Source organism: Helianthus annuus, chromosome 8 (genome assembly GCF_002127325.2).
Source record: "Helianthus annuus cultivar XRQ/B chromosome 8, HanXRQr2.0-SUNRISE, whole genome shotgun sequence".
NCBI classification, from domain to species: Eukaryota; Viridiplantae; Streptophyta; class Magnoliopsida; order Asterales; family Asteraceae; genus Helianthus; species Helianthus annuus.
This window is the reverse complement of record NC_035440.2, coordinates 19,490,861-19,516,257: the sequence shown is the minus strand read 5'-3', so window position 1 is coordinate 19,516,257 and position 25,397 is coordinate 19,490,861. Positions and strand designations below refer to the sequence as shown.

The 25,397-nt window shown below is 40.3% G+C and overlaps 1 protein-coding gene across 1 annotated transcript; it reads right to left on the bottom strand.

Annotated features, from left to right (window-relative positions):
- Positions 1–702: 702 nt before the first annotated feature.
- Positions 703–3,284, bottom strand: LOC110869302 (probable serine/threonine-protein kinase WNK4). Its single transcript, XM_035975922.1, is given in 9 exon segments — positions 703–811; positions 1,639–1,804; positions 1,807–1,918; positions 2,025–2,182; positions 2,267–2,487; positions 2,560–2,787; positions 2,897–2,934; positions 3,034–3,115; positions 3,238–3,284. Coding segments are annotated over 9 exon segments (1,161 nt in total).
- Between the last annotated feature and the right edge of the window lie 22,113 nt (positions 3,285–25,397).

The following is a 25,397-nucleotide window of genomic DNA, read 5'->3' as shown; positions in this document are numbered from 1 at the left end:
TAATCAAGGCTGACATCACCTGATGTTAGAAATAATCTGATGGAATGTAACATCTGTTCTAGACTATCTATCATCTGTTCTAAACATGTACTTTTACATTGAAGCACTCTTCCTTAAACCTTCATTGTCTTGATCCAAACATCTGTTCTGGTCACAAACAAATGTTTGGTCTTCTTAATCAGTGCTTTGTCTTCAACAGAGCTTTGGCCATGAACAAACTTTTCTTCTTCTTGAACTGTTGTCTCACGTCTTCAATAGATCGTTGAAGTCTTAAAACAAATGCTCGGTTAGTGTTCAAGAAGCACTATCTCTGGGAGGAGATGCACACCAAAACTTGATTATTCATATGATCTTAGTAGCATGTTTTGGCTTTTGCAATTATCTATTCGTTTGTAGGTCCAACACATCCTCTCTACCATCTTCCACGTCGCTAAATTGAATACCTCATCCTCTCAATGTTTCGTTTCTTTCGTGTTACACGTGTTGGTTTTACTGCGAAAAGAATTCGAGCCACCCATTGCAATTATTCCCTTTTGGCTAGACAGAGTCTCTACAAATGAAACAACACGATCAAACTTAGGTGGAACCTCCCACTTCAACAACCTTATTCCACCGACCAAGAAAACTAAGCCACCTGCTTTTTCGGATTTATTTTACTTGCTAAACGAAACGAGACTAGACCCCCAAAGTTACTTACTTTTGCTAAATCTTGTCAGCCCATCTTTTGTAGGTATCATTGCCATCTTCTTCTTTACAACTCAACCCTTCTTGACCAATCTTGATATCCCTCTTACTAGGTCCTAGAACTACACTGTTATTAACCACCGATCAACGAAAAAGACAAGTCTTCTACCCTGGTGCTTCTACCGTTATTCTTCTCTATATGCTAACTAGATTTAAAGTCGTATGCTTTGACGAATTTTTCCCGTCCACCTACATGCAAATCCGATTAGATATCTTCTGCAACAAAAAAAACATTTTAAAAAACAAGAAACCTAGCTTACTCAAATAGGAAAGTAGATAACTAAGTAAATACTCTATTTTTTTTACCTAAAATACGACTCCATAATCAACATTTACTAGTTAGCCTCTTAGATTATTAGACAATAACAAGACTAACCCAACATCAATTCATAGGGAAGGTCGGGAATTTAAACTGGGATCGTTGGTGTGATTTCAATATTAGGGATTTGATTATGTAATGTTTTGCCTTTCTCTGTTTTTCGGGACTTCTAGTGTCTAGCTGGCCCCTCCTTTTGGCAATAAAATGTTGTCGTTGGTTGTTAAAAAAAAATTCATTGGGAAGGGTTTAATGCATAACCACAAATAATGGAAGATTCATTTATGGTTGTAATTATACATACTATTAAAAGTGAGTGTCCGTTAATATCAATCTATTGACTATTCTGTATAATATATCTACTTAAATTGAATATGGAAAGACTAGTAGGATACCCGCGTGATGCTGCGGGGTGACAAATTGGAACGCAATACTCGTTTATGCTAGTTTATCAATTAATTCTGACCTTTAAAGTCAAAGTTTGCCTCTTTCTATGAAGCAACCCTTTAACATACCGAGGAAAATTAAGAATTATGTGATTGCCAAACAAAACAAATGTAATTATAAAGTAATGGTACCCGACACGCTGAAATTCAAGTGAAGGTAAACAGGTGCTAGTAGTTTTGCTCTTCACACATGAGCTACCCGACAAAACCATATTGTTGTTATCGTCAATGTCCATTGGATATGTTGACAAGTCGACTTCAACCGGATTGTCTTTTATACTTTCTGGCGCGAGAATGGATCTTTCAGAAGCTCTTTTGCGGGCAATCTTTGAGATGCCGGGACCAAACACTTCTCTATCAACTCCTTGGCTTGTAGATCTTTGACTTTTGAAACAGCACCGGGTTTTATCCCCTGCAAAACAGGAAGACCAAGATCACAATAATAAGTTATTAGTTCCAAAACATGTAACGAAACACCCGCATAATTATAGAAAATAGTCCATCAAAGATTAACTTACAGATATAACTTTTTTATATATTTGCTCATGATTTTTGCATTCGCTGTATGGATATTCACAAGTTATCAGCTCCAATATACACAAACCAAATGAATAAATGTCAACAAGTTCATTGTATTCCTCTTCGTAAAGCTCCGGAGCCATGAATTCAGGGGTTCCTGCAATCCAGTAAACCATTTAGATTACGCTTATAATAAATGAAAGCTTCCAGTTCCATATGCATGCATGATCTAATGGCTTACCAATCAAAGTTTTGGTGGTGGGGCGGAGCATTAACGTTGCAAATCCAAGATCGCCAATCTTCACTTGTCCATGGTTTCCGTTAACAAATACGTTGTTACATTTCAAATCTCTATGAATAATAGGCGGCTCATGACCATGCAGATAAACCAAGCCTTGAAGGATCTGTCTGGCCCAGTTCTTGATAGCCTTCAAATCAACATTCCTGTGCTTCTCGCGCTATCTAAACACAAATGAAAACAAAGATCAGACCCTATTTAAACGCAAGAACAAGAACAAACAGAAAACAACTTACTGCCTCAGATCCCCCGAGATAAACAGTTCAGTAATCATGTTAACCCTTTTCTTCTCGTCGTCCACCCAAGAAACATATGACTTGATTATGTTCTCATGTTTTAGCATCTTTAGTAACTGAACCTCGGTGTAAATTCTCTCCAGATATTCAGGTTTTTGCATAGTATCATCTAACATCACTTGGCTCCATGCAACTTCGATTCCTTCAACTTCATCAAACCCCTTGTATCTGCAAATACCAAAAAATAAATAAATAACAGAAAAATAAGCATCATTACGCATTGAAAATCAACATAATATACAAATTTAAATGTAAGAAAACAGGATGGAAGTCTTACATTGTCTTCCATGCACCTCTTCCCAGCAACTCATTATACTAAAACAGAAAACAATGAAGAATCTGGTCAATATTCAAACTACGAAAAAATTAATAATAATAATCAATAGACGGTTTTGAACTAAAACCAAATCATACCTGAATGTAACGACTTTTTGGGCATCTTTCTACAACATCAGGATCATCATCCACAGACTCCATTAGTATCAACAGAAGAACCCTAAAAATGCAAAATATGATAGATCCTAAAACAAGTAACACTATGGTAGATACCATGCAGATTAGTAACATGACAAAAAAGTTACAAGCTTGTAGAAAATATGGGATGCACAAGGTAGATACCTTGCATCTGCAATCCCGCAGCAGATTACTTCCCGTGCACATGTCATCTTGGGCACAAACAACATCTAGACTGTCACCATTGTAAAACAGTATGAAATGAGGCTATCAGAAATTAAATTATCATCACTTAGATGAATTCTATTTGGCAAACTCTTGTAATCATTATTATGATCAAGTCGTTGTGTGTCGTAATTCATGAATCTATGTGATTAAAAGTTAGGGTCTATATAAAAAACCCTACTTTCACGAAGATTCATATACATGAATTATGTGCTACATATAACAAGTATAATGTAGCTACCCCAACTCCAAAATCAAAACCCCTACAAAACGAAACTCAAATGGACCCAAATCACGTCAATTTGAATCGACCAGTTATATAAAAAAATGGTTTAGCGGTTTGGCCGAATGTACCTGAAACCCCAGCGATCTTGCAACTTGGTCTAAACTCAGATCCATGTGATGGAGATTTAAGCCTGCTGTACACAAAAACAATATCCTGCTATACAATTAAACAACAGCTGCATGCAGATGGGATCTTACCCTCCTTTGAAGATGTTTGGCCAGAGTACAGGAATCAATGTCGATCTCTCCTGCTTTGTACTTAACTGACATGGGCTCTCAGTTTCTCTAGATCTTTTTTTTGCCTGAGATACAGAAAGAGAACCCAGCTAAAGTTTGAATATTTTTTCCTGAGATACAGAAAGAAAAAGAGAAGAATGATGAATTTTGAATTACCGAAAGAAAATAAGGGAAGAAGCTGGAGTGATGGCGGAAACAATGGAGTAGAGGGGAGAGGTCTGAGGAGTGGTGGTTTTGTTCAAGATCTGAAAATGTTTAGGGGGTTTGAAATTTGAAAACCCGCCCAACATAATTCATTGTATTTGCAGCTAGTAAAGTTCATTTGTGTTTTAGAGCATTGTACAAATGGTTCCAAGTTTTGTACCCCTTAAAAAGTGCTACATGATTAAAGCTACCTTATATATAGTATTGATTATGTAGTCCATTTCATATACAGTATGCCATTTGAAATTGAGAACAATTTAAATTTTGAATGTACGAAAGAGATTTTTGGGGTAAAAAATGTAAGTAATTTATAAAAGACTATCGATTTCATTTAATGTTTCCACTTTAAATTTTAAATTCATTATATTTGTTTGTAATATAATCAGTCACAAGTATTAATTATAAGTGCTGGTCTTTTAATTTTTTTTTTGTTTAATAGGTACATGCATGAGGTTTGTCAACCATTCGTTTTCCACCGAAAAATGAACCTTTTGTAAGATCTTAAGCTTTTTTTTAGAATTACCTGTAACTACAACTATTTAGCTCGCCTGGGAGCCGTCGTTTTATTTGTGTTTGACATTGATAATGTTCTTCATGTGTTTTAAGTATTGTTTTTAATGCTAATATTGGTAAGTCTGTTCATTCCTTGAATATGCAACATGTAGTAGTTTACATCAATTCTCAATTAGACAAAAATAATTAGCTATACAAAGAAACAATGAACATGTAGAAAAAACCTAAATAGAAAAATAAATTTAGGGCAGTGATATTATCTTTATTTTGTACTAAAAAGATTTTAACTTTATTTATTTTGAAAATATTAGTTGTTGTTTTCTTCTTCAATCATTTGTACATTAAAGCATTATCGACTTGTATCTTTTAATCCGTGTGTCGATATTTAACAAAACAACTACCGAAACGTCGACAAAAATGTGTAAATCGTCATGTTATCTTTGGATTTTTGTTAAACAATATAGTTTATAAGATATGTCAAGAATATGTAAAAAAAATTATAAGTTTGTTGTGGAGGGGTAAATTGTAACTAATTATCTATAATTTTGTTAAAACCACAGGGACCTAAGTGTAATAAGTTTAGGGGTTAAAAAATAAATAGTGTTTAAAAGACCAAACTGCCCTCATTTTAGGGGTCTTTCTATAAATAAGGGGGGGGGGAGTTCTTATTTTTTGGGTATCTTAAAATACCTTTTCCTCATGCATTATAATATAGTATAGATAATGATATTATAGTCTAGGGTGGGGATCAAATATGAAGTTTATTTTGGCTAGGTAGGATAGAAAGCAATAGGATTATGACATCTGGCAAATTTTAAAATAAAGAGAAAGGGTATTTTAGTCAATCTCATCCTTCTTCCTTCTTCTCCCAGTTACTTCAAAACCCACCATTTTCAAAACCAACCATCTTCAACCTTTTCTTCACTTACTATCTCAATAATCACTACATTATAGTGCAATTTTCGTCATCAATCAATGATTCAAATACCCGATCAACGTGTTCTTCAGCTTTTTTTGAAGAAAACCCAGTTTAATTTCATTCAAAATCTCGTTTTTTCCCGTGATTTTGAAGATAATCACTCGATCCGTTCGATTCAGTCGCTGATAAGTGTTTCTGTCATTCAAATTTCGTCAATCGATGAAGAAATCGGCTTCGATCCATGTAAGAAATTCTTTAATTTCATTTTTACGATCTGGGTTTTTGATTTACTCATTGCGTTTTACGATCTTCGCGGGGGTCTAGGGGCAGCGCCCCTGTTAGCAGGGTCCCAGGGGCGGCAGCCCCTGGCGGGGTCCAAGGGGCAGAGCCCAGGTCAGCTCGGAATTTTGTTATTCGATTAAATTGCTTTAATAAAAATGCCTGAGAAAAATTAATTTTCTGTAAATTTGCCTCTGGAAAACTGCATTCGTAGACAGTTTTATGCCATTGCGTTTTAGAACTGCATTCTTGGTTCAGACAATTCACAGACAACTATTGTCCTGGTTCAATGCGTTTTAGAGAGAACACTTTCTTTGGTGTTTTTATGCCATTGCGTTTTAAAACTAAGACATTTTTATGCGTTTTCTGGTCATTGCGTTTTAGAAAACCACATTTTTGAACTGTTTTTAGTCATTGCGTTTTAGGTAAAACACATTTTTAGGTGTTTTCAGTTCATTGCGTTTTAGAGAGAACACTTTCTTTTTTTTAGGCCATTGCGTTTTAGAAAGAAGACATTTTTAAGTGTTTTCTGGCCATTGCGTTTTGTAAATAAGACATTTCTTTGTGTTTTTTATGCATTGCGTTTTAGGTAAAACACATTTTTATATGTTTTCAGTCCATTGCGTTTTAGAAAACAGACATTTTAAGTGTTTTCTGGCCATTGCGTTTTAGAAATAAGACATTTCTTTGTGTTTTTGGTGCATTGCGTTTTAGGTAAAACACATTTTTATGTGTTTTCAGTCCATTGCGTTTTAGAAAGTACACTTTCTTTTGTATTTTTAGGCTATTGCGTTTTATAAATAACACATTTCTTTGTGTTTTCTGGTCATTGCGTTTTACAAATAAGACATTTCTTTGTAATTTTGGTGCATTACGTTTTAGAAAAATGTCATCTTTTAGGTTTTTTTTCCATTGCGTTTTACGCAACCGGGTTTTCAAAAATTTTTTTTCGAAAATATAGCAATAGTATACTCGTTTTAAAGATAAAAAACGCTCGTTTTTTGTGCAATTTTTATAAAAAAATAATGTCGTATGAAAGAGTTATTAACGTTTAAAAATGGGGGGGGGGAATTAGAGGAGAGAGAAACTATTGACTTGGATTGACTAGAATACCCCTAAACAAACTGTAACACCTCGAAATTTTGTGTCCAATAATGTATTGACACGTGTCTTGAGTTTACACGTAGTATTAAATACTAAATAAAGGACTAAAGTTGACAAACCTTGAAAGTATGTAAATTCGAGGGTTAAAAATGTCAACGAGGGGTAATTATACTGTATAGTAACCCTAAATGATGCTCGTACCTTCAAACGAATAAATCATGGATCGTACAGAGCGAAATGCAGAAGAAAGTGAGAGACTACAAACTATAGGGGTTAATTGTGTCAACATGTTTAATTTATACCTCTGAGTGACCCTTTGACGAACCCAAGACTTTGTAACAGTAAAATACGCTCACTAGAATATACGATATAAATTTCGCGAAGTTTCGTTTTAAAACGAGAAAGTTATGATCAAATTCGTATGCGAGGGGTTAAAAGCGTCAACAATGAAAGTTAAGGCTTTTCGGATAGTAATTAAACTAACCGGGGACTTAACAATGCAGGTAATAGTCACGAGGCCCTTATTTGTAAATAATCGAGGCCCAAATCGCAAAGTTACCCCTTCGAAACCAAAAGGACAGGTCAATGATTACAAAAGATTTAAAAATCTTGAAAATCAAGCCTGAGGCGGGCCGCGTTAAAGATATGGGTGATTTAATGCGGGCCGCGAGCCACCTGCAGATTCGTTTACTGACTTAAGGATTCAGGCGGCCCGCGTAAAGGTGGCCTGATCCTTAATGCGGGCCGCGTCAAGTCCCCAGATGCAGAAAACATGGGCAGATTCACTGTTTGAGCTTGTGAATGATCTTGGATGCATTAATTGAAGCATAGGCGCCCCCTACATGTCCCCTAGCACTCAGGGACACCTGCTGATCATCCATGAACAATTATAGGATGAGTTGTAATGATCTTGTGCATGAAATTTCACTATAAAAGGCAATGTAATGCACCATGTTCAACACACCTCAAACCTGCCTTCTAGTTCACTTCAGGAGCTCTAAAGCATTCTTCTAACATCTTTGGTCGTGCACCAAGCTTCTGTAAGTATGCCTACCCTTTTGTGGTTTAGTTTTTGCATAGTTTAGCTTAAAAGTCAATCCGTCGTAATTAACGATTGACTTTACGATAAATCACAAATGGTCCAGTTGTTTGTCGAATCAAAGGTAGTTATATGTTGGTAATCACGTGGGCTTTAAACCCCTAAAAGGGAACCCTCTGATTCCCACTCTAACTAGTCCGAATGTCGAGTCAAACTTGCATAGAAAAAGTCAACAGAAATGCTATTTTGCGATTTAATGCATAATCGGTAATTATACCCATATAAAACAAGTCTTCAAACTTGTTGGGTCCAAATCACATTCCATTCACGGTTTTCGCCTTTCACGCGATTAAGCCGTAACTATCCTTTGAAACTGACCGGTCTAAGCTACGGCTAAATTAAAGACCCGTTAGGATTCTAATAGGTTATTTTAAATCTTCGTTCCAGCATAGGAGACCAGTAAAAGCTATTTGCAATTTATTCGATTAAGGATTTATACTTGCAAAGGTAAATACTTTTAACTTATTTTCCGTTATACGGGCTTGGATTACGGTATATAGATTACCGCTTGTTCGGGCATCAAATCTTCCATCGTTTGGTGGTTAATTGAATAATTTGATCGGCTCGTTTAAACAGTTTTGTTTACTTAAAAGCCTTTGGGGGTTAATGACCATGTCCCGGATATCCCTGGCAGCATTTTACGAAATGGCCACGACCTCAGCGCGGAGTGTAGGCGTACACTCGTCAGTGCATAAATAGTTGATGTGGTGCGTCTATTAATCTTTAACCCGGACAAGATCCGGGCTACTGAATGCATAAGGAACATGTAATCCGTTCACAAGATTATAAATTTAAATAATTCTCCCAAGTTATAAAGAGTTTGTGCCTTGTGCATTCAAATCAATTTTATTAAACATTTTACAAAAGTGTCGGTTGAGTGTATTTACCAGTGTAAACTGACGTATTTTCCCAAAAAGACTAAATGCAGGTACTAGGCGTAATTGGCTGGATAGTTCTCCTTAGCATCAATAAAGAGTCTCGCAAGCTTAAGATGCCTACGTCTGTTGAGCAATTATTTTTATCTTATTATTGATCCCCTGAGTATTTTATTTCAACAATGGTGATACTTTGATATTACATTCAATGTAGAAATATATTTATCTTTATGCTTCCGCTGTGCATTCATATATTGTGTGGTTTGACTATATTGTTGCCAACTACGTCACGGTAATCCCCCACCGGGCCCACCGGTGAGACACGTGGAAATCGGGGTGTGACAGGTTGGTTTCAGAGCCAACGTTGAGTGAATTAAACACTATCCTTCTGTGTTTAATCTCAATGACACAATTGCACATATTCGAGTCTAGACAAGAACATAGGACAAATTCGAATTGTTATTCCAGTTTGTCTTTTTATTGTTTATTGTGATTTAAAGTTTTGAAAGCAGGAAATATGCCACCAGCAATTAGAAGAGGAAGAGGAGGAAGTGGCAAAGGCCCGATCACTACATACAATGATCACGAGGCCGGACCTTCGAACATGCGAGCTCCAGTACAAGAAGTGAGGAACCACAGAGGCGTAGAAGGAACCTCTTTGAACCTGCAAGACATTTTACCTCGCACAGTTCAACACCTTCATACCGTCATTCTTTCGGACCAAACTCAGAGAATGAACCCAATAACCCTCAACCCTCGTTTATACCTCTCCAGCGATCTCTTTCGCACCATTCTTATGGTGATCCTTCACCTTTCTTCGTAGGACAGTTTAACCCGGCTGATTATGTCCAAGAACCTACGGGTTATAACCCTTTAGGACCAGAGGATCACTTTTCCGAAGATAATGCAGTGGATATGGATGAAGACACGGATCCCATAGAACCTGCAAGGGGTATTCCCAATCATCCAATCGAGATCTCTGATGGGTCATCCTTCCATGGAACACCCTATCAAGGTCCCGACAGTTACCAGGCGAGGTTTGATCAATGTGATTGGTACTTCACACCTTCTCATCATTTCTCGCCTCATGACCAACAGCAGCAGCAGGATCCCTCCGAGGATTCGCGTTTCGTGGCAGTTACGCCACCGCCTCCACCGCCACAAGTTCAGCAAGCACCTCCAGATCCGCTAAGGCGTAGAAGATCAGGCGCATGGATGTCCACCCGAGGAGGGGAATTCCATTTCAGCACCCCTCGCCACTCGAGTGCGAGTCACTTTCCGTCAGTGCCTGAAGAACCACAATTAGGGGAACCTTCGGGTCACCCTGCAGAGGTGAATTCTGCACCAGTTGCACCACCTCCGCCACCTTTCGGCTATGATAATCCGATACCGGCGTACAGCGGTTCCACCGCGTACAATCCGTTTGAGCAGCCGTCTCACACGCACTACAACTATAACTATGATGCCGATCCATATGTGGTAGCGGCTAATTACAATGCCCTCCATGGAACCTCTTGGAGACCAGATTACTCAGCTCATGGGTATCCAGCACCTCCTAGACCTCCGGTTCAGCAACCATCGCAGCAACCACGTTTTTCTCCACCGGAGCAAGAAGAAATACTCCACCGTCTAAACCGAGTGGAACGAGACTTCGAAAAAGAACGTAAGAGTAATCGTGGATTCCTCAAAGGTTTAGCAAATCTACTAAAAGGGAGGAAGAAACGAGATCCTTAGTCTCCTTATATACTGTTGTATTGTTATTACAATTTAGTCCCTGCGTGGACATTTATCGTGTTTTAGTCCCTGCGTGGAAAATTGCATTTAAGTCCCTACGTGGACTTATCTTTTAGTCCCTGTGCGGACATCTATCTTGTATTTGGTCCCTGCGTGGACTTGTTTTTCTATAAACCTCTGCGTAGGTATTTATTTATTTAAAAAAAAGTCCCGTTTAGGGCAGCGTGTAATCATTATTGAAATTAATGGAATGTTATGTTATAAATTTCATTTTTGTTATTATATATGAAATAAATCAAAAATCATTCCTTTTAAATTAAATCTGCCTAAATAAAGAATCTTAATGGTGAAACCTAGCCAGGTGTCATTATAAGACCCGGCCAAGATGGTAAGACCTGATTTAAAAGATTCAGATTCTCTGTTAATCTCTGTAAACATGTTAACGTTTTTGGCAGATGTGATTCGTTAAAATCGCACGCATCATTCTTATATAAGAATCCTTTTAAGGATTCTAAAGCCCAAATTAATGATTTGTAAATCATGGGTTAAATCGTCAATGAAGATGATCAATTATTAAACATCCATTAGCGATGTAGTGCCTACGGGCCAAACTTATTAAACATCCATTAGCGATGTGGTGCCTATGGGCCAGAATTATTAAACATCCATTAGCGATGTAGTGCCTACGGGCCAAACTTATTAAACATCCATTAGCGATGTAGTGTCTACGGGCCAAATTTATTAAACATCCATTAGTGATGTAGTGCCTACGGGCCATACTTATTGTCATATAAGACAAAAGGCAGTGGTAGTCTATGACTCCCTGTCAGATAAGGTAAAAGGACTACGGTTCAAACCTTCATGCCTTGATTCTCTGTAATCCCGGCTTATATTATAAAAACGTCCTTGTGACTAGGCTTTTGTGCCACTAACAATATTATTTGTAATTAGGATAAGTTATATTCAAATCCTAAATAAAAGTGAGTAACAAATTAATCAGATATGGTCTATGTTTACCATGGTTAATGAATTGCCATAAAAGACAATTCCATAATAAACTCCTAAATAAAACTTTGTCATTATCTTCTCTAGCAGATTCAAGTTACAATGGCTGATCCAAATGAGGTGAATAGTCATTCGAAAGAAGATGAATATGATAACGCCCAGGTTCAATTGACGGGCGCTGAATTGAAAGCTCTAGTCGATGGCGCTGTTAAGGCAGCCTTAGATCGACAATACGAAGAGTACACCGAGTCCCGGAGCAGAACCATATCTAAACCACACTCAAAGCCAAAAACCCACTCAAAATCTCACAGCAAACCACCCTCGACTCCGTCTAAGCCTAATAAGGACGATGATAAGCACTCATCCAATGAAAACAGTGTACGTCCTAAAGAGAAAGTGTTTACTGATGCATCTCGCGCCAGGGGTTGCACCTACAAGTATTTCGTATCTTGCAAACCCCGAGATTTCACTGGGGAGAAGGGCGCGGTAGATTGCATGACTTGGTTAGACGAGATGGACACCGTGGTGGACATCAGTGGTTGTGCAGAGAAAGATGTGGTGAAGTTTGTTTCGCAGTCATTCAAGGGTGAAGCCCTTGCATGGTGGAGATCTCTGGTTCAGGCCTCGGGGAAGGCTGTTTTGTACAGCATGACGTGGGAGGAATTCATTTCTCTCATCAAGGAAAATTACTGCCCTCAACATGAGGTTGAAAAGATTGAGTCCGACTTCCTATCGTTGGTTATGACGAACCTTGACTGTCAAGCTTACCTCACGAGCTTCAACACAATGTCCCGGTTGGTTCCGTATCTGGTAACCCCGGAACCAAAGGGAATAGCTTGTTTTATCGGTGGTTTAGCCCCCGAAATAAAGGCAAGCGTAAAGGTCTCTCGGCCAGCGACCTTTAGATCTGTAGCTGACATATCTTTGTCCCTCACTCTGGATGTGGTCAGACTAAGATCGCTGAGGAACAAAGAAGCTGAGAAGAGAAAGCGTGAGGATGATAATTCACGAAGGTCGAGCAAGAAGCACCGTGGAAACGGTGACAACAAGAGAGGGTCTGAGTCAAGGAAGGATGGTCATCAATCTGGTGAGAAGCCCAAGTGCAAGATTTGCAAGAGGCAACATTTTGGAAAGTGCAGACTCGAATCGAAATCGCAGACTCAGTCAAAGTCATTTGCTTGCGGGATATGCAAGTCCAAGGACCACAAGACCTTGGATTGCAAAAAGCTGAAGGATGCAACCTGCTACAGTTGCAATGAGAAGGGGCACATTAAAACCAACTGCCCTAAAAACGCCAAGAAGCCTGAAGAGGCCAAGAAGAGCAATGCAAGAGTCTTCAGGATGGATGCGAAAGAAGCTGTGCAAGAGGATAACGTGATCACAGGTACTTTTCTTGTAAATGATATCTTTGCAAGAGTACTTTTTGATTCAGGCGCTGATAAGTCCTTCGTAGATAATAAGTTTTGCAAATTGCTGAATTTACCTGTCAAAACCTTAAATGTGAATTATGAGGTAGAGTTAGCAGATGGCACCATAGAAACCGTCTCCACTGTGTTAGATGGATGTGTGATATCCATTAAGAACCACTCTTTTCCTCTATCTCTACTTCCCTTTAAATTGGTCGGTTTTGACATAGTATTGGGTATGGACTGGTTATCTCACAACCAGGCCCAAATCGTCTGCAACAGAAAGCAAGTGGTGATAAAGACTCCGTCTGGTGAATCGCTTACAATTCGGGGAGATACCCAGTATGGACTGCCTGAGCAAGTGACTATGCTCAAGGCTTCAAGATGTTTAAAGAAGGGTTGTGTCATCTACATGGCACAAGTGATTATTGACGAGTCTAAACCGAAGATAGAAGACATTCCCGTTATTTCGGAATACCCAGAAGTTTTCCCTGAAGATCTACCTGGTTTGCCACCAGATAGGCAAGTGGAATTCAGGATTGATATCATCCTGGAGCAGCACCTGTTGCTAGAGCACCTTACAGGTTAGCACCAACCGAAATGAAGGAGTTGAGGACACAACTGGATGAACTGCTAGCTAAGGGTTTCATCAAACCTAGTTCGTCTCCTTGGGGAGCACCAGTCTTGTTTGTCAAAAAGAAGGATGGATCGATGCGTCTGTGCATCGATTATCGCGAGCTTAATAAAGTCACGAAAAAGAATAGGTATCCTTTGCCTAGGATCGACGATTTGTTCGACCAGTTACAAGGGGCAAGTTATTTCTCGAAGATTGACTTGAGGTCAGGCTACCATCAACTGAAGGTTAGAGATGAAGACCTACATAAAACCGCATTTAGGACTCGTTATGGTCATTATGAGTTCCTAGTGATGCCTTTTGGGCTCACTAATGCACCAGCCGCGTTCATGGATCTCATGAATCGTGTTTGCAAGCCGTACTTAGACAAATTCGTCATCGTCTTCATCGACGATATTCTTATCTACTCAAAGAACCAAGCTGACCATGAGAAACACCTTCGCTGTATTCTCAAACTCCTACATCATGAGAAACTCTATGCCAAATTCTCTAAATGTGAATTCTGGCTTCGAGAAGTCCAATTCCTTGGACATGTTGTCAGCGAACGTGGTATCCAAGTGGATCCCACTAAAGTGGAAGCTGTCATGAATTGGCAAGAGCCGAAGACGCCGACAGAGATTCGTAGTTTCCTGGGATTGGCAGGATATTACAGGCGTTTCATCGAAAATTTTTCAAGGATTGTTGCGCCCCTAACTTCCTTGACCAAGAAGAAAGTAAAGTTCGTTTGGGGCCCTAAGCAGCAAGAGTCCTTTGATATTTTGAAACAGAAGTTAAGCAACGCTCTTGTGCTGACATTACCTGAAGGTACCGAAGAGTTCGTAGTTTACTGCAATGCATCACACACTGGCATGGGATGTGTGCTTATGCAGAAAGGCAAGGTTATTGCCTATGCTTCGAGACAGTTAAAGGTGCATGAAAAGAATTACACCACCCATGACTTGGAGTTGGGTGCCGTTGTGTTCGCACTAAAACTGTGGAGGCATTATCTGTATGGTATCAAGTTTGTGATCTATTCTGATCATAAGAGCCTTCAACATCTGTTTGATCAGAAGCATTTAAACATGAGGCAGCGCCGTTGGATGGAGACTTTAAATGATTATGATTGTGAAATCAGATACCATCCCGGCAAGGCGAATGTAGTCGCTGATGCCTTGAGTCGAAAGAAAAGGGTGAAACCCATCCGAATCAATGCCAAGAGCATTGAAGTAAAGAATAATTTGATTGAAAGGTTGTTAGCTGCACAGAGAGAAGCTGTGTTGGAAGCTAACTATCCTAATGAAAAGCTAGGAGTAACTGAGGAACAGTTAACTCTTAGCAAAGATGGAATTCTAAGATTGAATGGACGAATATGGGTTCCAATTTATGGAGGACTACGAGAAGTTATTCTCCAGGAAGCCCATAGTTCCAAATATTCCGTTCATCCTGGAGCTGATAAGATGTACCAGGATCTAAAGGCAAATTATTGGTGGATAGGCTTGAAAAAGTCTGTAGCCACTCACGTAGCTAAATGCTTGACATGTGCGCAAGTTAAAGCCGAGCATCAGAAACCGTCAGGTTTGCTACAACAGCCTGAACTTCCCGAGTGGAAGTGGGGAAATGGTAACTATGGATTTTATTACCAAGTTACCCAAGACAAGAAAAGGAAATGATACAATATGGGTTATAGTTGATAGACTGACTAAGTCAGCACATTTCTTACCCATCAAGGAGACTTATAGCTCCGACATGTTAGTCCAGTTATACGTTGATAAGATTGTAGCCTTACATGGCATACCTGTGTCTATTATCTCGGACAGAGATACTAGATACACGTCGCATTTTTGGAAAAGTTTCCAGCAATCTTTGGGCACACGTTTGAATTTTAGTACGGCTTACCATCCTCAGACAGACGGTCAGAGTGAGCGTACTATTCAGACGTTGGAAGACATGCTACGAGCATGTGCGATCGATTTGGGTGGTAGTTGGGATAAGAACCTACCATTAATCGAATTCTCCTACAACAATAGCTACCATACCAGCATTAAGGTTGCGCCCTTCGAGGCATTATACGGTAGAAAGTGTAGATCGCCTGTTTGTTGGGCGGAAGTTGGAGATGTCCAATTATCAGGACCAGAGATAGTCTTCGAAACGACGGACAAGATTGTCCAGATTTGAGACCGTCTCAAGGCTGCCCGAGATAGGCAGAAAAGTTACATAGATCCAAAGCGTAAAGATTTTCACTTCGAAGTAGGTGATAAAGTGTTGCTTAAAGTATCACCCTGGAAGGGAGTGATGCGTTTTGGTAAGAAAGGCAAGAAAAGCCCGAGATACATAGGACCTTTCGAGGTTATCAAACGTGTCGGGTCAGTTGTGTGACAATCTGAGTTTCAAGGTTTTTCCTTCGTACGTTACTGGTTTACAATACTGTCTTTGTATTTTGAGTGGGGTTGTAACTTGTGTACGGTTTAGTGAATTGTTCTAGTATACGATCCTTGTAAGTGTGCGAGCCCACATTTGTGGTGTGATTCAATTACAAATGTGCGATATGATTACGTAAGTAATTCATGTGTCCAGAACTGTTATTTGTTTAGCTGTTTTTGGGGTGTTTAGAGGTTGTGGTTTTGTTCAGATCGGTTTTACTGGGTAGTGCCCGTAAGCTTCTTTTAATCGGGACGTTTTATTTGATGTTATATGGGTGGAGCCTGTTAGTTAGTGTTGGTGCAGTCATCTGTCGACTACGTCTAATGTCGAGTTCGGGCTACGGTGCTGATCTGATCGGGGATGACATCACGAGTGGATGACATCACAAGTGATGTCATCATTTAAATATGGTAACATTGGCCGATTAATGTCTAAAGTCAAGATATAAGTATTCACATTATGGCAAAGCATGTTGGCAAGATAGTTTGTGATTGGACCTAATGGTGGTCCAATGAGGATTCACCTATTAAACATCCAATGGGAAGCATTTACAAGATGACAACAAATTCAAGTTTTAGTCACATGTGGATTTGTTGATAAAGTCAAGCTTGTCGGCCATACATGTGACTATCTCGATTTCATGTAAAGGTTCACAAGTAAAGGTCCAATCAGAAATTAGCGGCCAAATCAAAGTGTGTTATCTAATAGTTGTCGGTTAATATAATACCCACATGGGCCGCACATGGGCATCTTGGCACACACACGGTGTGCATTGGGCCGGCTATTATAATAGTTTATATACACTCGCATACGTAAGTAGATGAGGGTGGTTCCCATAATTTAGCACTCACAGAATTATTAACAAACCCTAGCCCTCTCGTCTGCTCCTGTGAAGCCGACGGCAACGCACCATTCGGAGTTTCCATTCTTTCGAAAATAATAACATGTGTTCAGCGATGATCATTCCTCGGTTAGTATGCTTATCAATATGTCGATTCGTACCATAGTTGTTCTTGGATATGTGTGTTACGTGTTGTAGGGTAATGGTAAATAGGAGATCAAAGCATGAAGTAGGGTTTTGAGTTATGAATCTCGATCATAAGCTGTTGTAGAAACTGATCATGTCGATGATCGGCAGATTAGGGTCACACGATATTAGATGATAATCATTGGTGTTATATGATGTGATCAATTATAAATGAATCTAAATATGCATAACCAGATTAGAATTGATAACGAGAATGGGTTCATGAATTAGAGTTGCATGATGTTCAATTGTTGTTGGAAAGATCTTACTGTTCAATTGTTTGGACTATGAATATGAATGATCTGGAAACTACTAGACACTGGGTTAGGTGCATGAACTTCAAAGTGTGTAACTGTTTAATCGATCATGGGCTTGTGTGCATTGTGAAGTTGGGTATGGTAATAACTGTTTAGTTGGGTAAATCTTGGGGGGTTATGGTAGATCCGTAGAACACGGCGAGGTCAACAAAACTCACACACTTCATGTCGCACACACATAACGTAGTCGCACATCTCCTTCGAGATCGCACACCTATGCAAAGGACCATTACAATAAACCGAACCTGCCACACACTTAAATGGGCTTTGCATACTAACTGGGCCGTACGAATATTTAAATGTATTTGCATAAAAACGGTTTGGCCGGGCATTGGTGCTCAAACGCACACTGATGTAATGGGCCACACATTAATACGAACAATACACTAGGATACTAGGTTCCGGATCGCACACTCTAGAGTGAGTCATTAACCTGGTTGAATTGCATACTTTGTAAATGATGAATGAACAATGTAAGGGTTATGCGAAATATGAGTTGGTGACGTGAACATGTGTATAACTTGAATACCTGCTATGTGATGGCAACGAACTGTTATGTACATGATTAACTGTTATAATTAGTGCTATGTGTATTCTTGGTATGCTACTGATGGAATATGTGCAACAAGTATGTGATTTATGTATACACGAAACTGATTTCATTGATAACCACGGTAGGGTTGGTCGATTAACTGGAATGGGTAACTAGTCATACCGAGCAAACCAAGGTGAGTTCACTACATCCGAGCATGCGTCCCAGTGGTTGGGGACAGTCAGTGGTTTTGGGTAAAAACGGGTATATTGGTTAATATTCTCACCTATCATCTTTTGTAAGTCCCTCATCGGGTATTGGTTAGTAGCGCTACTTAGGTTTGGCACCCTCACACCGCTCCTGTAGAGGACGGAGGTGAACTAATGACCCAGTCTGGCCCAGTACTAGATAGGAGTACGTGGGAAGGGCAGTCGTGTATTTCAGGAGCCGTCATTGTTCGGAATTGAGATATTAACAATATTACTTGCATTGGTTATTGAACTGTTTTACGTACAACTGGTAACAAACGTTTTCCAAACTGTGAACTCGCCAGCTTTGTCTGATACACTTGTTACATGCTCGCAGGTTGTTAGGTACTTGGAAGTAGGAACTTGCTGGCTGGAGGGCGAGAGTGGTCATGGTTGCATTGATGGATTTATTTATCAAACATTTATTTACTATGGTTATTGGAAAGTATTTACATTATGATACATTAACGCTTCCGCTGAACTTATGGTTTTGAATAACTTATGTTTGGGATTTCAGTATTTTAAACAATGGAACTTCATTTTAATCTTGTGATTCAATGTAATGGTGGCTCATTGCTAGTCGTCACACGCCTAACAGGGACACTCCCTAGGTGGTAATTTGAGGGTGTGACAGTTTGGTATCAGAGCCACTGGTTATAGTGAACTTGGTTTTAAAACGTTTTTATAAAACCGGACTATAACCGAACAACTATGAAAATCGACCATGACACTCGGCTCCAGACTGCAAGGTTCGTCTCTTGTTTACTCATTGTACTGCATAACTAGTGAACACTTACGTATGATATTGCATGTGACCGTACGCTTAGCACAACAATATGAATTCATGTACTACTTGCATATGTTATGTGATTGATGGTGTGGTGTTTCCTTAGACATTCACAACTCCTATTTTGTGATGTTCTTTGTTTGCTACTTGAGTTTGAGGAACCATTTGACACGAGTTAGGAGGAACTGAGATAAGCATGCAAATCGCAATATTATTGTGGGTGCACACATAATAATAATGTGGGGGTGCATGTGAGTCCCAGTGAGGCTTAACAAGTGAAAAAGGGGTTCCATTCCGTTATTTGGTTGATGTGAAATATAACAGTCTATAGGAGCCATAGCAGTTATTGTCTCCTACTCGAACATGACCTTTTCACTTCTCTCTGAAACCTTTCGAATCTCAATGCTATCGAGTATTACCTGAGCACCCATCTGAATGCCTAGCGAACTGCGTAGAATGTTAGGTGCTTATACGAACGTCCTTGAGTTGTATGTTGCAACGTCGGATGATTGGTCTATACCTCCCTCACTTCTCTTCGTTTGCTGGAACTTAATGTATTGACGTCTTAGACCCTGATGTGCGATCACTTCTGCAATGCTCTGGAAACATACCGTGTATTACTCTGTCAACTTGCAAGAATGATGGACAAGAGGAGGAGCGTAGTGCCTTACCAACCTCAGTATTAGAACGACCCTGATTACCAGCAACGAACTCTCGCAGATTGACCTCAACCGAACCCTTAACCCTAGTAAATGACTTATGGGAGTCGACTCTTACGAATCAATCGGGACATGGAATGTGTAACTTCCCACGTAGTGAGTAGTGCCTTAGGACGCGACACAGAATGGGACAAGAGGGACCCTGTTGTTGAAAGATCGTATGGCTCCGTTTTAAGCAACGACAACAGAGGCAACGGTCACGGCAACATCAAGGAACTCGTAATCATAGCTTATAGTATGGAAATGAAGTTGACCACGACAAGGGCAGACTGTGTTAAGTCAAAGTGTCATCATCCAAGGGAATAAAGACAGTACTAGGAATTCTCGCAACGAAAACAACACTGGAAATGATGCGTACGGAAGGGTATTTAGGATTGGTGAAGGTGACGCCAGGCATAAGAGCAGCATGGTAACTTGTATAAGTAGCCTTGTTTTAGTCAACCCTGATGCTTCTTGAAACCGAACCTGTAGTGGCAGCAACTGATGGCAAGTCAAATAGAATTTCATATGTTCGTTGGGGTGTAAACTCGACCTTGTGGGACAAGTATTCGACGACAACTTTCCTTCTGTCATCCTCGATAATTTGATGCAGTAGTTATTATGGATTGGTTATCCATACATCGCGCAGATATACCCTGCGATAAGAAAGCTTTGCGTACCCCTCTCCCTAGTGGAGAATCGTCATCTGTTCCAAAGTACCAGAGTTGTGTAGAGGTTAGCATCAATTCTGCGATGAAAACCCAGAAGTGTCTACGGGGGGGGGGGATTACCTCGCTATGTTAGCAACCGTTTCTGATTGTCAGGCTATCGGGGATCCACCAATTGTTCTTGACTCCTCTCGGTGTGCTACTCTAGGAACTTTCAGGCTTACTTGCACAACTGTTAGTCAGAATCTCAGTTGATCTCACGGCAGGGGCAACACTGAATACTCATACGTATTATCGAGAACTTAACAAGGTAACAGTTAAGAACCGTTTGCCTCGACCATGTATTGTCAACCCGTCGACTAGTGCGAGGGACAAGCTTCATTCGAGTATTAGCTAGTGAACGAGGACTCCTGAGGGAGGAGCCACTCCGCGCGAGGTCTTGTTAAAAAGTAACTTCTGGATTCGAGAGGTGCATATTTGGTCATATAAACGATAAAGTGGGAATACACGTGGATCTCGCTAAGGTCCATTTCGTTAGAAACTGATCGACACCAAAGATCCCCTTGGGGATGCAGCAATTCCTGGCCTCACTCTGGATACTATCGCAGATTCATCACGGGATTTTTGAAGATCGCGCAGCTCTAATCTTTTCAGCTCTCGAATCCCAACTCTGCAATGCATTAAGCATCATCTTTACCCGAGGGTGCGGGTGATTTAGTGGTATATTATGATGGTTCAAATCAGAGTCCCAGTTACATACCGATACAACACGAGAAGGTGATGGCTTACGTAGGGGAATTATAAGGAGAGTTGCACGAAGCACAACCAGCGATGGAAACCACTGTCTTTGGATTTAAGTTGGAGGCATTACTTGGACGGTACCAGATGCGCTATTTAGACCGATCACAAGGGCCTCCCATGTACCATTGTTTCGAAGGAGCTAAAACATGTAATGGCATTGCTGAATGGAACTTTTGCATGATTACGATGACGACTGAGGAACCTAGACGTGTACAAGCTTTGCAACCCACTATCAACTCTAACCTACCTGATCAGGCTCGCTATGTTCAAACCGGAGAACTGAGGGAAGAGAATTTTCAAGTGGAACCCATGCGGGGCATGGAGGAGCAATCGTTGGCAGGTCGGACGATATACGCAATCTCATGGAACGAATGTGGATCTTGTTATACAACAACTGTAGGGAACTTGTGTTGAGCAAGGCACATCATCCTCGATACGCTGGCCATATGGGTTGGATGGAATATGTTAGGATCGAAGAATCTTGTACTGGCAACTGAGCTTGAAGGCCTACACAGCGAAGCATGTGAACGACGTTTGACTTGTGCGAAGGTCAACGTGGAATATCAGAAACCTTCTGGTTTGTGTCAGTAATCAGAAACACCTATTTAGAGATTGAAACGGATGACCATAGGGTTTGTCGCCGGTTTACCAAAACATCGAAACGGAAACAATATCGCATGGGTGATCGCTGATTGTCTCGCGTTATCAGCACACTTTCTTTCAATCAAATAAACTGACGAGTCTTCGCAGCTGTGAATATTATTATGAGAGATGCGGCTTTTAGGCATGAGGTGCCAGCTTCTGTTATCTTTGATTTTGAGCTATACCTGATTTACGACCGGCATTACATATCACACTTGGCTCACGTCTAGACATGAGCATTGCTTACCACTGTAGGACAACCGGAGAGGGCAATGAACCATCCTGACACACGAAGACATGTTGCGAACATGTGCGCGGTTGACTTTAGCAAACATTTGGAAGGACACTTATCTTTGGACATCCAGTCGTTACCATTTTGGTATGCATACAGCTCTGTTTGAGACATTGCATGGATAGTAACGCTAATCTCCTTGTTGGACTAAGGTGGGTGACAACCTAATCACAGATCCAGGACTATACTCGAAACTCTTGAAGATTGCTTAGGTCAGGTATTGATTGACGACAACGCGTGACTGCCATGAAACACTGGGAGTTCGCTGTAGGCGAACGTATCATAATCGAAAGTCTCACCCTGCGAGGGTGCGGTACGCTTTGGAGAAGCGTGGCAAGCTTCATCTACGATATGTTGGGACAGCCAGAATTCTGGATGGTAGCGGTGATGTGGCTCACAAACTCGGGTTACCTAGCGAATTGGATAACGTTCGCGATAATATTTATACCTCGAATCCAAAGTAGTGTTTGTCCGATGAAACTTTTATGATACCCCTATTAGAACCTATGGCTTGTGACAAGTTGCAGTTGGCGTGTAATCCACTGAAATCATGGACCAGGACGTCAGGATTCGTTAGCATAGTCGTATAGCAATCGTGAGAGTCGTTGGAACTCAAGGTGTGGAACTCAATCGTTCAGGTGGTTGTACCAACTTTTGCTGTCATTGGTGAATTTCGGGACGAAATTCCCTTTCAAGTTGGGGATGATGTGGTACCCGCGGAAAATCCACAGTCATCCTGAGTTAACGTAACGTTTTGCTGTTTCGGATTACTTGTCAAATTTCGGGACGAAATTTCTTTCAAGTTGGGGATGATGTGACAATCTGAGTTTCAAGGTTTTTCCTTCGTACGTTACTGGTTTACAATACTGTCTTTGTATTTTGAGTGGGGTTGTAACTTGTGTACGGTTTAGTGAATTGTTCTAGTATACGATCCTTGTAAGTGTGCGAGCCCACATTTGTGGTGTGATTCAATTACAAATGTGCGATATGATTACGTAAGTAATTCATGTGTCCAGAACTGTTATTTGTTTAGCTGTTTTTGGGGTGTTTAGAGGTTGTGGTTTTGTTCAGATCGGTTTTACTGGGTAGTGCCCGTAAGCTTCTTTTAATCGGGACGTTTTATTTGATGTTATATGGGTGGAGCCTGTTAGTTAGTGTTGGTGCAGTCATCTGTCGACTACGTCTAATGTCGAGTTCGGGCTACGGTGCTGATCTGATCGGGGATGACATCACGAGTGGATGACATCACAAGTGATGTCATCATTTAAATATGGTAACATTGGCCGATTAATGTCTAAAGTCAAGATATAAGTATTCACATTATGGCAAAGCATGTTGGCAAGATAGTTTGTGATTGGACCTAATGGTGGTCCAATGAGGATTCACCTATTAAACATCCAATGGGAAGCATTTACAAGATGACAACAAATTCAAGTTTTAGTCACATGTGGATTTGTTGATAAAGTCAAGCTTGTCGGCCATACATGTGACTATCTCGATTTCATGTAAAGGTTCACAAGTAAAGGTCCAATCAGAAATTAGCGGCCAAATCAAAGTGTGTTATCTAATAGTTGTCGGTTAATATAATACCCACATGGGCCGCACATGGGCATCTTGGCACACACACGGTGTGCATTGGGCCGGCTATTATAATAGTTTATATACACTCGCATACGTAAGTAGATGAGGGTGGTTCCCATAATTTAGCACTCACAGAATTATTAACAAACCCTAGCCCTCTCGTCTGCTCCTGTGAAGCCGACGGCAACGCACCATTCGGAGTTTCCATTCTTTCGAAAATAATAACATGTGTTCAGCGATGATCATTCCTCGGTTAGTATGCTTATCAATATGTCGATTCGTACCATAGTTGTTCTTGGATATGTGTGTTACGTGTTGTAGGGTAATGGTAAATAGGAGATCAAAGCATGAAGTAGGGTTTTGAGTTATGAATCTCGATCATAAGCTGTTGTAGAAACTGATCATGTCGATGATCGGCAGATTAGGGTCGCACGATATTAGATGATAATCATTGGTGTTATATGATGTGATCAATTATAAATGAATCTAAATATGCATAACCAGATTAGAATTGATAACGAGAATGGGTTCATGAATTAGAGTTGCATGATGTTCAATTGTTGTTGGAAAGATCTTACTGTTCAATTGTTTGGACTATGAATATGAATGATCTGGAAACTACTAGACACTGGGTTAGGTGCATGAACTTCAAAGTGTGTAACTGTTTAATCGATCATGGGCTTGTGTGCATTGTGAAGTTGGGTATGGTAATAACTGTTTAGTTGGGTAAATCTTGGGGGGTTATGGTAGATCCGTAGAACACGGCGAGGTCAACAAAACTCACACACTTCATGTCGCACACACATAACGTAGTCGCACATCTCCTTCGAGATCGCACACCTATGCAAAGGACCATTACAATAAACCGAACCTGCCACACACTTAAATGGGCTTTGCATACTAACTGGGCCGTACGAATATTTAAATGTATTTGCATAAAAACGGTTTGGCCGGGCATTGGTGCTCAAACGCACACTGATGTAATGGGCCACACATTAATACGAACAATACACTAGGATACTAGGTTCCGGATCGCACACTCTAGAGTGAGTCATTAACCTGGTTGAATTGCATACTTTGTAAATGATGAATGAACAATGTAAGGGTTATGCGAAATATGAGTTGGTGACGTGAACATGTGTATAACTTGAATACCTGCTATGTGATGGCAACGAACTGTTATGTACATGATTAACTGTTATAATTAGTGCTATGTGTATTCTTGGTATGCTACTGATGGAATATGTGCAACAAGTATGTGATTTATGTATACACGAAACTGATTTCATTGATAACCACGGTAGGGTTGGTCGATTAACTGGAATGGGTAACTAGTCATACCGAGCAAACCAAGGTGAGTTCACTACATCCGAGCATGCGTCCCAGTGGTTGGGGACAGTCAGTGGTTTTGGGTAAAAACGGGTATATTGGTTAATATTCTCACCTATCATCTTTTGTAAGTCCCTCATCGGGTATTGGTTAGTAGCGCTACTTAGGTTTGGCACCCTCACACCGCTCCTGTAGAGGACGGAGGTGAACTAATGACCCAGTCTGGCCCAGTACTAGATAGGAGTACGTGGGAAGGGCAGTCGTGTATTTCAGGAGCCGTCATTGTTCGGAATTGAGATATTAACAATATTACTTGCATTGGTTATTGAACTGTTTTACGTACAACTGGTAACAAACGTTTTCCAAACTGTGAACTCGCCAGCTTTGTCTGATACACTTGTTACATGCTCGCAGGTTGTTAGGTACTTGGAAGTAGGAACTTGCTGGCTGGAGGGCGAGAGTGGTCATGGTTGCATTGATGGAT